This window comes from Ochlerotatus camptorhynchus, unplaced genomic scaffold (genome assembly GCF_037179485.1).
Source record: "Ochlerotatus camptorhynchus isolate MF236.1 unplaced genomic scaffold, CSIRO-AGI_Acam_v1.1 ptg000389l, whole genome shotgun sequence".
NCBI classification, from domain to species: domain Eukaryota; kingdom Metazoa; phylum Arthropoda; class Insecta; order Diptera; family Culicidae; genus Ochlerotatus; species Ochlerotatus camptorhynchus.
In genome coordinates, this window is record NW_027040876.1 from 660,585 (window position 1) to 677,239 (window position 16,655).

General features: G+C 39.6%; 1 protein-coding gene across 3 annotated transcripts in view; it reads left to right on the forward strand.

Moving 5' to 3' along the window:
- Positions 1-16,655, forward strand: part of Dsp1 (Dorsal switch protein 1) — a 128,315-nt gene that overhangs the window by 73,661 nt on the left and 37,999 nt on the right. For all 3 annotated transcript variants that reach the window (XM_065233103.1, XM_065233102.1, XM_065233104.1), the window contains exon 3: positions 5,971-6,171. In XM_065233103.1, the coding sequence (XP_065089175.1) occupies positions 5,971-6,171 (201 nt within the window). The remainder of the gene's footprint in view (positions 1-5,970; positions 6,172-16,655) is intronic.

Below are 16,655 nucleotides of genomic sequence, written 5' to 3' on the forward strand. Positions count from 1 at the left end.
GTAAACACCAGGATTACTCAAAATTGAGTTTTCTTCTTTAACTTAATTTTACCTAACCCCACGGAAGCCACGTGATGAGTGAAAGGAACTCAATTTTGGGTACTTTTTTCTTACCGTGTAGGTAGGCGCTCTGGCTTTGACAGTTCGTTTGGCTCAAAACCAGCTCCTCTCTTATACTAGACCCTCTCTAGGTAATACTATGCAGAACAATTTTGGCTATGACCGTAAATCGATTTCACTTCTGGGAAAAAAGTTGTTATTTTACATTAGGTCAGGTGTTCCGCGCATACCTACAGGGGTATATCTAGATAGAGTTGGAATTAGGACGTAACAACTTTTGTAAACAATGACTTCTTTCGATGATTTCTAGACAGTTAAAGCTCGCCAACGCAAATCAACAACACCATCGGGTGGAAGAAGACTTCCCCTATGCGATGGTTAGGTTGGTCTGCGTGGACGTGCCTTGAATTTCTAGAAATCATCGATAGAAGTAATTGTTTACAAAAGTTGTTACGCCCTAATTCCTGCTCTATCTAGATGTGTGCTTGGCCTGAAGAAAAATAATTATATCTTTTTGTCTGTAAGCCGAATCAATTAACAGTTTTCGACAAAGTTGTTCCGTTTAGTATGCTCAATCTATATCCTAGGTTTGGTTTAAATTAAGCTATTTGTGATTTTTTAACAGTTAAGGGGGTATTCCCAATCTTTTGCCTTTTTTCGGCCTGTTTTTCAATTAATTTTTTTTTCAAGGAAAATGAATAGTAATGCGCCTAACTCTTTGGGATTCTTGTTTATTGAACATTAAAGTTTACAAATAATTTTTTTTCGACATAAAAAAAGACATTATTGACGTCACAAAATGGCGACAAACAGACCCCTGTTCGCCGCAAACGCCTGGACGGGCGAAGACTTTTCTCTGGAACGGCTTCATCTGAAACAGATTTCGTGATGAAATAATAATCTGCATAAGATTCTCTGGAGCTTCTCCCGTTGGCAGCAAAAAATCTTGCAAATTAACAAAATGGCGGCCATATGAAAAAACAGGCGATTTTTAGCCCGCTTTTTTGCAACTTTAAGGTGCTTCAAACAATGTTAAATGTTAATATTTTTGGCTGAAAGTGGGAGAAGCTCCAAAGAATTTAATAAGGAACAAAATGCGCAAAGATTCAAGTCAATATCTCTTATAGTTTCTGAGAAAAATCTTCGCCCGATAAAAAAAATGTGGTTTCGAGAAAAACGCGTTTAAAGTTTTGACTTTAGTTAAAACCATTTGGGGGTTCTTACCATTAGTCAGCTATGCCTGGACACCGAATTCGCTGATCGGAAAACGGCTTGGGGGGATGAAAGTATATAGTCTAAAGTACAAAAAAACGTGAAAAAAAAAAATTTGATTTTTTGAAAAAAAAGATCGGGAATACCCCCTTAACTGAACAATTTATGTTCTGCTTCCCATACATTTTTCCATACAAACTTTGCAGCTCTCCCGCACCCACCCTAGTACCCATAAATCCACTCAATAATGTGGGTGGCTTGAAAGCATAAGATGAGCGCATAGAGTGTTCATAGATCCACTCAAAATTGGGGGTGGCTTCAGCCATTGTAGAAGACAGTAAGGTGAAAATTGTCTCTTCGAAACAAATAAGATTTTGATCCTTGAAAAAAATCAAGACAATTGGATACAGTCACTTAGCCGGCGCCGGTGGTGTAGTGGTAAGCGTGACTGCTTTCTAACACCCCGATGGGTCTGGGTTCAATCTCAGCCGAGGTCGGTGGGATTTTTCTGAGGCATAAAAATCTCTGGTCACGTCTTCCTTCGGAAGGGAAGTAAAGCCGTTGGTCCCGGCCCATGTGTGTTGATGAATGGGTGCGATATCCTACGCAGGTGTGGAAGCTGCCTTCCTGCACATTCGATTGCCGTCAATGGATGGCAATCGATGTCCGTCGGTGATTGGCACTAGATTGCGGAACAGAGACCGACGTTAAATAAAGGAAAGAAAAGGATACAGTCACTTCGAAGAATGATTAAGTGAATTTAAGACTATTGTTTGCAATGCTATTTTGAGCAGATTTTGGAATGAATTTTAGATATAACAGTAAGGTATTTAAGAGAAAATGTCCTAGGGAGTTTTAGGATGACCTCTGCGAGAGTTTTGGTAATAATTCCATATCAATTGTGGGAGTTCAGCTCTATGGAAAATTCCATGGCAATTATGGAGAGAATTTCAGGATCTGTGAAAAATACCAAGGGTATCGTATTTTATACTTTTTTTAAGGGTACAATTCCGTAGGAATTATACGAAGAGTTTTAAGAAAATTCCGATGATAATTTCAAGGGAATCTCGAAACGAATTTCTTATTAATTTTAAGGAAAATTCCAAATGCTTAATTTAAAAGGGTACCGCACAACCGGGAAGATTTCCAAAGTTCCGGGAAAAAATAGGAAAATTGTATTTGTTGGATTTGTTGGTCAGAGAATGCTGAGCAGAATTCAGGGGGAATTCCTGTGATAATTCCAAGGGGGGTAACTCTATCTACGATGCAGAAAAGATTTTGTTTTGCTGTCGTTAGCTGCGCGCACGCTGAGTAGATAGAAAGAAGATTAATGAAGATTCTGAAGATATCCTGCAAAAAGATTTTTCGTGGATTGATTCGCTAGAATTGCGATCAACATGTGACGCCCCCCTTTGGATAATTCCCCTCCAACACGCAACAAATTTTAGTGAATTATTAGGGCATTAGAATTCCAGATCATTTTTAAAAAGTGGTCTCAGAGAATTTCTAATGAATCGGAGCACTTTATATGGGAATATCAGAGAGAGAAAGAATTCCAAGCTGAACTATTAGCTAATTCTTATTTTTAGACAATTCTTGAGGAAATTTAAAAGACGTCATGTGAAGAGTTCGAAGGGGGGTATCAAGCTGGTTTATAGCAGTTTTACACATTTATAGCGCCAAATGATGAATCGGAAAAACTCGACCTTCTTCGATTTGCATAATTATGGGCAATCATTCACTTTTTTGATCTTGCGTCTGTGATTTTTGAATAAATTTTAGCACGAAAACGACACTTCTGATTGAAATGACGGCTGGGAAAAATACACACGGTATATTTTAAATATTTTACGTAAAAATTCCAAAAAAAATGTTGACTCAAATATTTCAAAAAGTATAAAGTAACCCGATTTTGTCAGCCCCTTTTTGAAAATCTTTTTTAATTCAATGTCTGGATTCTGAACCAAAGACGATTCACTCGCTTATGTTCTATCTATCTTCAGTCTTCAAACTATCATTTTGGAGTTAGCACCCGATGAGAACGTTTTTCATATTCCTTTAGTTTCTCGCCTGTTTCGTTCTACTGCTGTCCGTTCCTAATCTATGTGCAGTCATCTGCTTGGTAGAATTAACACTCGTCCAGGCATCTTTTACCGTGGTCATTTTGCTACTTGTTCGAGTAAATGAATTAGCTCATAATTGCATTACTCTTATTAATTCAAAACTGATTAAAATGCTTCTTCTGCCACAATACAAAGTATTGTAATGGTTTGAACAGTTTTCATATAAGCGGTAAAATTAATAATTTAAAGTAAGAGTGAAAGTCGGCATAACTTCTGATTATATTTAAAACACTTGGGTCACCTCATTATGACTCCAATTTATATGAATTTTGAAACATCAAAATTGGTTTCCACGAACAAAATTTTAGAGAATATTTAAGAATTTATGCAAAAATTTGTATGAATACTTTTATACAGAATCATCCTAATTTAACGGGACTATATACATTGTAGTGATAATGAGAGAGAGAAGGATTAGTATTTTCCATTTAATTCCACTACTTTATTTGCTTATCCTTGACAGATACGCGTATTTCGTCTACAATGTGCAGACTTCTTCAGTGTCTTGTACTAATACTCGACTATTAGTACAAGACACTGAAGAAGTCTGCACATTGTAGACGAAATACGCGTATCTGTCAAGGATAAGCAAATAAAGTAGTGGAATTAAATGGAAAATACTAATCCTTCTCTCTCTCATTATACAGGTATTCCACTAAGACGCCCACATTCATCAGGATTGTAGTGATGTTTCGAAAAATGTATTAGACTGATGTTCTTAAAATATTATCAATAATTTATCTGATTTTAAAATGTAAGGACCCACATTGGGATTGCTTTATTTTCTGTTGTGTAAAACGGTTAAAATTTCTAATTATAAAAAATTAAGAGAATTTAAACTAATTTTCAATGAATTTCATCGAAACGATTAAATATTCTTATGGAAAAACTCCAATTGTTGGCTTAAACATGGCTTATAAAGCCGGGAGATTTTCGATATATTCATCAGGAAACCCGGGAAAAAACCTGGAATTTTAAAATGAAAATTCAGTTTCCACCCTGAATATTGAATTTTTTTTGTATGCTGGATGGTATGGAACTGATGAACTTCCAGTAATTAGTTCATGTTGGATGGTATGGAACCTTTCGACTTCTCGAAAATAAAAGTGACCAACCTTCAGCATCACACTTTACGCTTACCCAAGAACCAACGCATTCACACTATTATGAGCGTTTACACGTGTTTGTTGTATCATAAACAGTTTGAATGTGAAGCCACTAGGTAGCGCATCGGGTGAGTCTAGGATTGATCGTGGCACCAATAAGCTGACCATCTTGTTAATTGAGAATTTTGTTTAGTGCGAACGATTATACTATCGCTTTAAAAGCGTATTGCAGTTCCAGTCTCATCATCAAAGCCCCGGGTCTATGAATTGGTTCTCGAAATCCGCCAAATTTGCCATCAAATGTCTGCCCAATACTCTCTGATAATCCGCTCAGCCCGTTCTTGAAGACACCCGGATCAAGTTTTTAAGATCTCATCGAAAAGATAACGATAATCCAGATTGAATGTCTAAGCGTACTGTGATCTCGTCCCGAAAATGGATCTGAGACTTAGGATTCTGGACCTGGATAGAAAACAAATTAAACATAGAGCTAAGCAATTTTTTGACGAATAATCTTTACTGTTTGTATAGAAACTTCATGTAAACACTGATGAGATAATTCCTAACTTAAGTGATTGATTGATTGATTTATCTTTATTAGGGAGGCTTTCAGCCTGGGGCTAGCTCGCCTCCAAAAGGCTAACTTAAGTGCCTATTATACAGAAGATCTTGGTCCCCTGAATAACATTTCCGAAGATATCGCATGTAGAGGAATTTCACAGGAACCTAGTGACCACCTATTGGCAGAATTTCAAACCAACCTATCCATCATTCAGAAGGTCTGGGTCTCCTGACTAGCGCCACCTTGTAAGAGAATTTCAAAGTAAACTGTTCATTATGTATATTAGCCTTTGTCTTCTGAACAACATACCGATTGCTAAAATGAACGTTTCACTGCACCCTTAGCATCGCCTGCCTACTAGTGAATCAATTTTGAACTAAATTGTTTATCATCATCAAGGGTTTACTCCGGGCCGGGTGGGTCCTTCTGATGCTTATTTCCTTATTCAGTTTGTTTCATTCAAACGATCGTCATTAGATCACACTGAAACCGCTTGCTTTTAAATCCTTCGTAGCAAATATCTCCCTTCAATTAAGGTACAGACTTGGCGGTTGTCTACACGATCAAATTGTTAGTTAAATGCTACCAAATTCTTTGTACCTATGTTTTGAGAGTAGTGATAATTGTCATTTTGTAGACATTCAATAGCTTATTATGTGATCAGAATGTGAGTAATTGAACTTTTACCAAATACATACGATTGTTTGCGAGTCAGTTCAAAGCCTATTAATTTTTCCCAGCCAACGACGGTGTGTAAAATCGCTTGCTTGTTTCCGGTAAAAAAGGCACCATAGCCTACTTCATTTAGCGGTTATTGCAACCGACTAACTCCTACGACCTAGTTGACGCTCAAACATCTCAAAATACCGGTGTAACTAACAGCCAACTTCCCTTTTTCTCCCCACAGAATCAAACACACGTGCAGGTGCAGAACAATGCGGTTCCAAAAATTACCAACAGCAGGCCCGTGAAGGACAATAAACCAAGGGGGCGCATGACAGCGTATGCCTTTTTCGTACAAACCTGCCGCGAAGAGCACAAGAAGAAGCACCCGGAGGAGCAAGTCATATTCGCCGAATTCTCGCGGAAGTGCGCAGAACGGTGGAAGGTAGGTATCTAGGGAATCCAAAACAAAACACCCCGATATGACGTAATCTTAGAAATCTTGAACCCAATTGCGAGCCGGGCCGGGCGAGTGTGTTCCGATAGATATGACCCAGAAAGCCCAACACATTCCGGCCGCTGCTGCGCGGACGATGTTTGTTATTGTGTGGTTTGATTGAGAAGGCAAAAAAAAAAAAAATGTTTTCGTAATAGCCCCAACGACCGACCATAACCAACGATCTTAAGTTTCGCTGTATCCAAGGCCTCCCCGGGCCGCCGCCATGCCATCTGCTGGATAATGGATAAATGGATAATCGCAATACGCAGCAGAAACGCCTTCTTCGATTCGCTACACTCAGGAATTTTATTCCCTCTCTACCAAAAACGAAAACAACAACCAAACTATCTTTTGTGCGAGTGAGTGATGGGACGGGTCGGGTCGGGACGCAATGAAAACACCACGCAGAATAGTAGACCATGGGGATGATGATGATGGTCGTGGTGCGGTTTGTTTTTTTTCTGCCTCGTCATTACTCGGCCGAGCCAAGGTATTGTAACGGTATTTCGGGGGGCTTTCTACCTTTGTCTTGTTGCATTCAGCGCTGCCCGTTTGCTCTTTCTCTGGTTCGATGGATTCGAAACGCTGCCTGCCAGAGTTATTCCAGGGGGAAGACACTTGAACACATCGGATAACACGAACCTAACCTCTACAACGTCGTCGTTGTTGTTTGTGTTGTTTTTGTTTCTGCGAAGAAAGTCATGGCCTGCCTGGGATGCTTTCACGATGATGCGTTCGTGTGGTTTGCTTCTTCGCCGTCATCGGCAAGCAGAAGTGGCGCAGCAACTTTTTGAACCTGTTTGTTGTTCGCTAGGTCAAATGTGAGATTGAGCGATGTTTTTCTTCTTCTACTTGCTGCTTGTTTGTTGAACGAAATTTCGAAAAATATCATGAGCGCTTCTGGTAACTCTAACTCACGCACACTTTCTTCATTTTATCATTATTTATAACAAATTTTGTTATGATATTCAGTTTATGAGCTCAGAGAGGCGAAACCAGTCGACTAATGAATTGCTAATAAATCAGTAAAGGCAAAAAAACGACAGGAAATTGATGAAGAATGAAGCAAGATGAAGGCAAAATTGAACCCATTAATTTGTGAGATTACAATCTATAAAGTCCCCAACGGGCAGTCGAAGCGAAGCCTTCTTGATCAAGGTCTTCTTGCCAGACCGGAGAACAGTGACGGCCTCTAATTTGGTCTGCTGAAAATTTTATCAGATTTTATGATTTAGGATAGTGTAATTTTCGGAACTATTCATTCTGCTGAGGCTGAAAGTGTGTGTGTGTGTGTGTGTGAGAGAGAGGGAGAGAGGAGTGGAATGCCGGCTTCATTAGACAACCACAGTGCGTCGTCGTTGTCCCAGCGCTGGGAAAACATGTGATTTACATGTAAATTTAAATCTAGTCTCATATACCCTCCCCTCGTTGCCGTTTCCATTTCCATTCCGACGATCCAATCCGTGTCGTGCCATGTGTTCTTTGTCTTTTGGCACTAGCGAGCGTCGTCGTCGTCGTCGTCGTCGTCCGTTGTGTGTCATCATCGTCGTATATAACCAACCGAACGCTCTGAGCTGTCTCTGACGTTTCTGGCTCTTGCTGGCTCGCTGGTTAGCGCAAAATGCGGATAAGAACGAGCTTTTTCGGATTTGTGTAATGTTTTTTTTTCTTCTGCTGGCTTCTCTGTACGTGGTGCGTTTAAGCGGATAGCCACTCCGGACAGGGTTGTGACCTCTGCCTGCTGGAAATCGATTTATGCTAGGGTCATCGAAAGTAACGGCTTTCAGTATGATATTTGAGTAAATAGATCCTCTGGAGACGAGACAAACGATTACAAAATCACGCCAAACGATACCCAGAACGTTCTTGGAACAGAGTTCATCAGTCAGTCCTTGAGTAAGCATATTTTGATAGATTGCAGCTTTTTTTTTTCTAAATCTTAATTGTTTTCAAGTACATCATGTTCAAAACATTATTAAATTGGTTGGGGTTTTGACCTAAATTTGATTTGCTTTTGAAAAAACAGTGGGATCTCGATTTTGGTAACCCAGCTGCTTAATTTATGGCATCAAAATCGAGATCTTTCTGAACGGGCCACAATCGGGTGGAAAAATTACATACCAATTACCAAAAACGAATACTGTGTTGCAAAAATCGATGCATGCCAAAATCAAGCTCTTACTGTACTTCATTTCGACAGGTCTTAAGATGCCGAAAAAATCTCACGCTAGTAAATCAATCTACGAAAAGTCTCCCGAATTTCTCGCAGCTAAATCCATCTACTCGCATCGCACTCCTTCAATCAATCTGCTGTCCAGTGCTGAGATTTGTCATTGTCATTGACAGTCTTTCGCGCGATATTGACAAAATTGTTTTTCACATAGTCACTAATAGACTGACAAAGATTCACCTGGTCACAAAACGTGTAATTTCGTGCATTCTGAGTCACATTACTGTTATCCAAGCAGTTCAGGACGAAGATGCTTGTTCACTTTAATGGCTCCATGTAATTGTTTTGCTCAAGCTATTTTAATCCGTTTCAAATTTAGCCTATAACAACTATAGTCGCTATATGCATAGTCTGGCGGATAGAATTTCGATCTATCAAAAAGCGGAACCAATTCAATATATTTTAGACCCAACAATTGAAAAGGTACTATCAACTTTTATAAACAAAACATTGATTATTCTTTCTTCGCCAATCGAACACAAATTACCGGCATCATCGGATAGGGGAAACTTTCCTCAACCAAAATATGGTGTTAGTTTGCGTAGGCGACTTTCCGAACTTTTGGTCGCCATAGCTGATGTGCTCTTTTTAGTTGTTGGTCGTGATTTGCTCGATTGGTTCCGCTATTTAACAGCTCAATTGGTTCGCGAGATTCTATCCGCTCAGACTATGAATATAGCGACTATAATAACAACATCTGCACATGTTCGTCACTGACAGCATTGTCACTGACAATTGAGATTGTTTGCCTTGACGATGACTGTTAGCTCAAATGAGTGACCAAAGCAGAATTTCGAATATCGCCGTATATTGTCGATATTTTGCAGCACTGCTTCTGTCTATCAGCAAAATAAAAACTTCCCCGTGTCTGATGTACAGTTGTCCTTCCTTTGGATTTGTTTTTCAATGTTTTTAAGGACTGTGGTTGAAGGATTAAAGGTCGAAGGACAAAAGGAAGATAAAAAACAGGACGAATGACAGTTAAGCTGGGTTTAGACAGGGCAAGTCAATTGATCGAGTCAGTTGAATTCAACTGACTTGAACGCGAATTGAACGTGTAAACCAACTGACTCGATCAACTCACTTGAATTGAAAAAGTTGAACCAGGCTCAACTTTTCAAGCCAATTGAATTCAACTGAGTTGATCATTTGACTTGCCTAGGCTAAAACCAGCGTTAGGGGGACAAATGGTGGAATGAAATCTAAGAGGACAAGATGGACAAAAAGCGATTGAACAAAATGTCGACTTCTCTCTCTTGACTGTACACTGAAGTAAAACTTCACGTAATTGCCATTGATTGGCGAAATTCTTTAAATTTGATTGGATGAATGAATGACGATATCGCTTTGAAAAATCCAATGAAAGTTTTTTGCAAATGATTTTCATACGACACACCTATTTCGAAGAGCAGTAGCCACCTGGCAAAAAGATACGTTTTATAGGATTTTCCAATAGCGCAATTTTGTATGGAAATCAATGTTCAAATCACAGAACAGAAGGGGAAGTGCAAAAAAATCGGTGAATCAAAAGGTGCTTCGTTTTCTGCTCAACAAGCGATGTATTGTGGTAGCGTTCGACACGGGCTTTCTATGTGCACTCACACTATCATAGGATGCTGCCTATCTTAACTGCAGGCAGAAGATGCCTTCTACCGCTAGGTGCGCTAGTGTTTGCAAATGACAAGTGGAGCCACTTTCTGATCCGAAGTTCCACTCCTGTGTTCAAATCCATGTAGTCCTTCTTTATAGGGTAAGTGTGCCAGTTTTGGCACTAGTGGTCCAGATTTTGGCCCTATGGTCTAAATCAAATTTGGGTAGATAGGGAAAATGGATGTAATGTCGGCCTAAATGCCCCTAATTTGGGCCCATACATAAATGCAGCAATCGACTAAATTTTCAATAGCGACCAAAATATCCATTACTACCGTCCCAGAGACGCGTTTATCTAGATAAAATTGATAAATAGCAGATTTTTAGCGATGGGCCCAATCTTAGATCCATAGGCCAACATTAGAGCCATTTCCCCTATGTGTCAAAATATTCCTTCTAAACTTGTTTCGAAATAATTTGGATAAGAATGAAACAAACGTGAATTTTAAGAAAGGGACAATTAGAGGGCCACCAGGATCAAAAATTGGCACACTTACCTTAGCATCAGCAGGGTTTTTAATAACGGTAACGCCGTTAAAGATTGTCATGTAAATTCTCATCGAAGGGGGAGGGGGGGGGGTCGCCTGATGTTAACGGCGTTGAATGGTCAATTCATAAAATTTATCCTAGAGCTCCGTGGTGATTTTGAATCCGCTCATAGACGTCTTATCAGAATTATTTCGGAGTTGTGATCGGAAATTGAACTTTGAGGACCATGGGATGGTCCACCGGAATAACCGGAACATCCTTTAAAGTGGTCTCCTGGAGCTCAGTGTTTTTTTAAACTGCTCATATACGTCTTATCAGAATGAATTCGGAGTTGGGACTGGAATATGAACCCTGGGGACTACGGCTTGGTCTATCGGAAGATCCGGAACATCCGTAAAAGTGGTCAATTCATTAAACCGATTCTAGAGCTCCACGGTTTTTTTCGAAACTACTCACAGACGTCTTATCAGAATGTATTCGACTTTTTTTATATCTAGTTCGTTTATTTGTAAGGCTCAATCGCGTTAGCTTTACGGAACCGATAATTCATTGTTCTTTGTTTGTAACAAAATTCTCTTAATTCTATGTCTAGTAGGAGCCGAATACTAGCGGCTTACCCGAGGTTAGAGGGGTACATTGTCGCATGATAGGAAAAGGGGAGGAGCTTGGGAGTGGGGTTTCGTTGTCTCATCAGAGCGATGTCGCCAGTATGAACGATAGTGTGGTTCTAGATTCGTCTGGAGTTCGACCGGCTATGGTGGGTGACCAGTGGGCGACGATGAGACTCATTGAGACGGGGGACAAGACAAACAAAAACTAATAAAGAGATACAAACGTCTTAAATTCTTATACTAGACATTTGCAGATAGCAGAGATCGCGGGTACCCAACACGTCTCTGATAGGGATATAGGGTTGTATTCCTTGGGCCTCGAGGTAACCGTTCCCACACCGACATATATTGCTGTCCACGAGGTTTACTCTACTGAGATGCGCATCTAGCGATTAGTGTTTGGACATAAGTCTACTCATCACGCGAATGAAGTCACGACTTAAGCCCAAGCCTTTGAACCACGCTCTCGAAGAAACATTAGGAATAATTGAATGTAACCACCGTCCAAGATTTCCAGTGTCCCAATCGGTTTGCGAACTCGAAAGGGTACTCTGAAGCACTAAATCAAGACCTACAATTGAAATGGCCCTAACTCCATTTTGTAAACAAAACTTGTAAGGCCATTTTGTCGCGAACTGAAACCTTCATTCGCAAACCTAAACCACAATCGGGTAGAGGAGAATTTCCCCTACCTGTTCATTATGTTGGTTTGCCTTTGTTCATTATGTTGGTCTTGAAATGGTAAAATTCATCGTGTGAAATTTGCCTGTCATAAAATTCGTCTTCCTGCGCGCCCACCTTTGCGAGAGAGTCCGCCTTCTCATTGCCTGGGATTGAGCAATGTCAAGGGACCCATACAAAGGTAATCGATCTTTCGACCAGCACACTCATCTGCCCCCTTACCTTTGAAAGGAAATAAGATGAGTGCCTACTTGGTTTCATCGACGGATTTTATGTATTTGACGTTGTGACCGGAATATGGACCCTTAGGGCCACGGTATGGTCAACCAGAAGATCCGGAACATTCCTAAATGTGGTAAATTCAAAAAACTAATCACAGAGCTCCGTAGTTTTTGACGAAACCACTCATAAACGTCATCATTCCGAATTTGGAGATGTGATTGAAATATGGACCCAGGAGACCACGGCATGGTCCACCGGAAGATCTGGAATATCCGTAAAAGTGGTCAATTCATTAAACTGATCGTAGAGCTCCGCGGTTTTTTCGAAACTACTCAAAGACTTCTTATCAGAATTTATTTGGAGATTTGAGTAAAACATTGGCCCGGGACCACATAATGGATCTCCGAGAGATCTGAAACATCCGTTAAAATTGTCAATTCATGAAACTGACCCTGGAGCTTAGGGTGGTCCCTAGGGAGGGAGGTTAGGGTGGCCCCTGCCTCTTGCAGTTTTTTACCAAAAATGAAAAAAAAACGATGTTTCCAATGGAGTTAAATGTTTGAAAATCGGTTTGCTCCATTTTGAGATATTGACAATTGAAAAGAGCCAATTTTTCGAAGAAAATAGATTTAACATTCTAATCGAAAAAGATAGTAACCTAGTTGCTTGAGCAAAAATATGCGCCATCAAAAGTTCTAAATGTAATCAGAACAATGTTTTTACGAGAAATTAACGCATTCAAAGAAAACCAATTTTAGTGGCCACCCTAACCTGCTTGTTTAAAAAAATCATAACTCATGAACCGTAAGAGATAAAAACGTTGTGTCTTGAACAAAGTGGCTTTGAACTGAATTTTCTACAACTGTTTAGAACACTGCTTTGGTCTATCTCAAATAATAAAACAGTTTGTATTTTTAATTCACCAATTTTATGGACCACCCTAATTTTACGAACATAAAAAGATTGAACAAAAAATATGATGCAACTTTCCCTAAGAAACCATATACCTAAAACTCACGGTTTTGAGCGCAAACATTTTTGTCTTCCTAAATACGGCTTTGGGACCATTGTGCATTGGTTTTGGTTCGTGACGTCTTGATTGTCAAGTTTTCTTCGTACCGCTAAAAAAAACATCTATTTCAACTGTTTTTGCCTATTTGCAACAATTTTAAGGTTTTGGCCAACTTTTGTTCTAAGGGGAACCACTGTGCACTGGATGGTCCACTAGAACATTCGATTAGAAGTGACGTTTTCGTACTACGATTTATTAAAACGTATCGGACACGCAATTTCGAAAAAAAAAATGCCAGATTCAAAATGACCGAATTTTACTGAATGATTGCCCATAACCAACAATTAGGCAAAGTTTCATGCAAATCGGAGAAGGTCGAGCTTGATCGATTCGTCCTTTGGCATGAAACTGCCCAATTCGTATCTGCGCCAAGTAAAAATTGGGGACCATGTAGAATGCTTTAAAACCTTCATAAAACTTGCAATGTGACTTGGGCGAGGTCGCAATTAAAATGTCGAGTTAGAGTGGCCCGAAAACCATAGTTTGAGAATGTTTAACGTAGGTGAAAAGGTTTGTGCGAAGCGGCATTTGTCGCGAGCAAAATGTGATGGTAAACAGCAATTTTAAAACCTTAATTTTAAAGCGAAGACATCATATCAAGAAGACTGGCAACTTTTCCAGAATCCAAGCGACAGATACAATAGCGCTGCGCTTGAGGGAAGGTGGAAGCAACGCATAGAAAAATGAGCAAATACACAAACCTTTCTTCTGAGGATGTAATCTTTGCTATCAAATTCGTTCGAAGCATTTACCTTTGAGCGGCAGATGACGCTATTGTACCTGTCTCATAGCGTTCGTATGAGAAAATGGAAGAGTTGCCAGTCTTCTTGATTTGATGTCTTCGATTAAAGGTAATACAGAATATCAGAAAATGTGAAGTGGATCATTTTGGATGGCCTGTTTTAAACTCGCCACAACTTTCTTTTGGCACAATTGTGTATGGACGATCCAATGTAAATAAACTGTGGTATACTGTGAACTGGTATGTCAAAACATCACCATCTTCATTGATTAATTAGAAAGGTACGTTTTCTAAACGCCAGCTATACTATGCATCTAATATTGGGCCCATCGCTAAAAATCTGCTATTTATCAATTTTATCTAGATGACCGCGTCATTGGGACAGTACTAATGGATATTTTTGTTCGCTATTTAAAATTTAGTCGATTGTTGAATTTATGTATGGGCCCAAGTTAGCGGCATTTAGGCCGACATTACATCCATTTCCCCTAGATCCTGGACCAAAATCCAATATGGTGGCCTCCGGATAGCGTATATGCATTTAAACCCATGCAATATGGGTATTAGACTGATGCAAAATTTGACTTTTTCGTTCCACAGTGCTTAAATGGTTTCAAATCGGGTCATGATTAGCCTCTCAAAGTTACAACTCATTTGGTTAGAAACAGACTTCGCACAAGCCATTTGAAGTTTACATGTAAATTACTATGGGAAATCTCAACTTTTTGTTCATTACCAGATTGGTAAGTTTAACAGATTGGTAAACTTATGACATGATCAAGCAGCTGCTCTGTAGGCAACACTGTATTTTGCAGTGTGACATAGTAGCCATGATTCGTGTGTCCTATTCAACGCCCCAGAAACACCAATGTTGCCTGCTGAGCAGTTGATTGAGCATGATCATAAGACATCAGCGCATTGAACCATTGATAACTTTCGATCCTTGCATTTAATTAAAAAGTGGTCTTTAGCAAAGTTGTAGCTGGAAATTTTTTTGAAACAGACCGATATGGTGAATTATTAGATAGACATGAACAAAAATCTTGGTTTTACTATAGTAATTCCCATGCAAACTTCAAATGGTTTGTGCCATCTCAGTTTCTCACCAAATGGGTTCAAATTTTGAGAGGTTAGTCAGGATTCGATTTGTAATCGTTTAAGTATTGTGGAGCGAAAATTTCAAATTTTGCTTCACTCTAATGGGTATCTATGGAATGGGCTCAATGAGTAGAAGTGGGAAATCGACATCTGCCGCCATTTTAGAATCCAAGATGGTGGACTAAAATCCAATATGGCGGTCTCCGGATAGCGTATATGCATCTAAACCCAGGGATGGAAAATCATTTACATTCATTTCGTTTATTCATTTACATTCATTCATTTACATTCATTTGCCTCTAACTGTTCTTCATCAATAGAATTCCGTAAAATAGTGTTTGATGTTTTTGTAGGCTTTGAGATTAGCTACATCTTTTGTAAACAACTCAAATCTGTATCTCTTATGCATGATGAATCAGACCGATATGAACCCACCATTGTTTTTCAGTGAATGTAAATTGCATTCACTGAAAAACAATAACATGTTCTGCCAGCTCTGTTTCATCATGCATAAGAGATTTAGATTTTAGTTATTGTTTATTGTTATTTTATTTACATCAACAGGCTGGATTAAGCCCCAATGATTTAAACCTTATCAACTATGGTAAAAAAAAAATACATTCAAGCATGGTCATAACATAAAAAAACATTAAAAAACGTATATCTTATAGTCAATATCTTAACTCCTGCCGGCGAAAAACAGAAGAAAACTTTCGACGAAGCGCATCACGGGAGAGATGAAAGTCGAAAACAGATGCAACTCTGTTGAATGTTCTCTGCAGTCCGCAAATCGCACCGTACGCTTCATAATTTGTGCGAGGCAGTCTTAGCATAAGGTTATTACAAAGCGGTCGGCGTTGAACATTCAGGCCAATTTGCCTCAGGATAGCCTCGCAATCTGTCCTTCCTTGCAGGATATCGGCCACGGTTAGGACTCTGCTTGTGTCTCTTCTAGTCCGGAGAAGTTCTAGGTCGATAAGTTGACAACGGCTTTCGTAACTCGAAACGGATCATTCCAAGGCAATGTACGCAACGCAAAACGAAGAAAGCGACGTTGAACAGATTCAATTCTCTCGGCACCGTTGTTGTAGTTTGGGTTCCAAACCGCTGAACAATACTCAAGCGTCGATCGAACAAGCGAACAATAGAGAGATTTTAGACAGTAGATATAGCGAATACATTCAGTTGACGTTGAAGAAAGTAACAGTCAGCAATGGAGCAGATTCGTAGGAAGATTTTGAGGTCATCTGCATATGATAACCGAGGAGCTTCGATGACCAGATGCACGTCGTTGAAGTACAGTATAAAAATTAACGGTCCCATGTGGCTTCCCTGAGGTATACCTGATGTGGCGAAGAAGCTAGCTGATCTGCAATCTCCTATGGCAACTTTTAGTTGCCGACCGGTAAGATATGATCGAAACCAACTCAGAAGATTACCGCATACACCGAGCCTGCCGAGTTTAGCAATCGCAATAGCATGGTTCAACTTGTCGAATGCTGCGGATAGGTCTGAATAAATAACGTCCGTTTGAACCCGATCCGACATGCTTTCGGTTATATACGATGTGAGACACAGCAGATTGGTAGTTGTAGAGCGGCCGACAGTAAACCCATGTTGATCAGCACTCAAAAA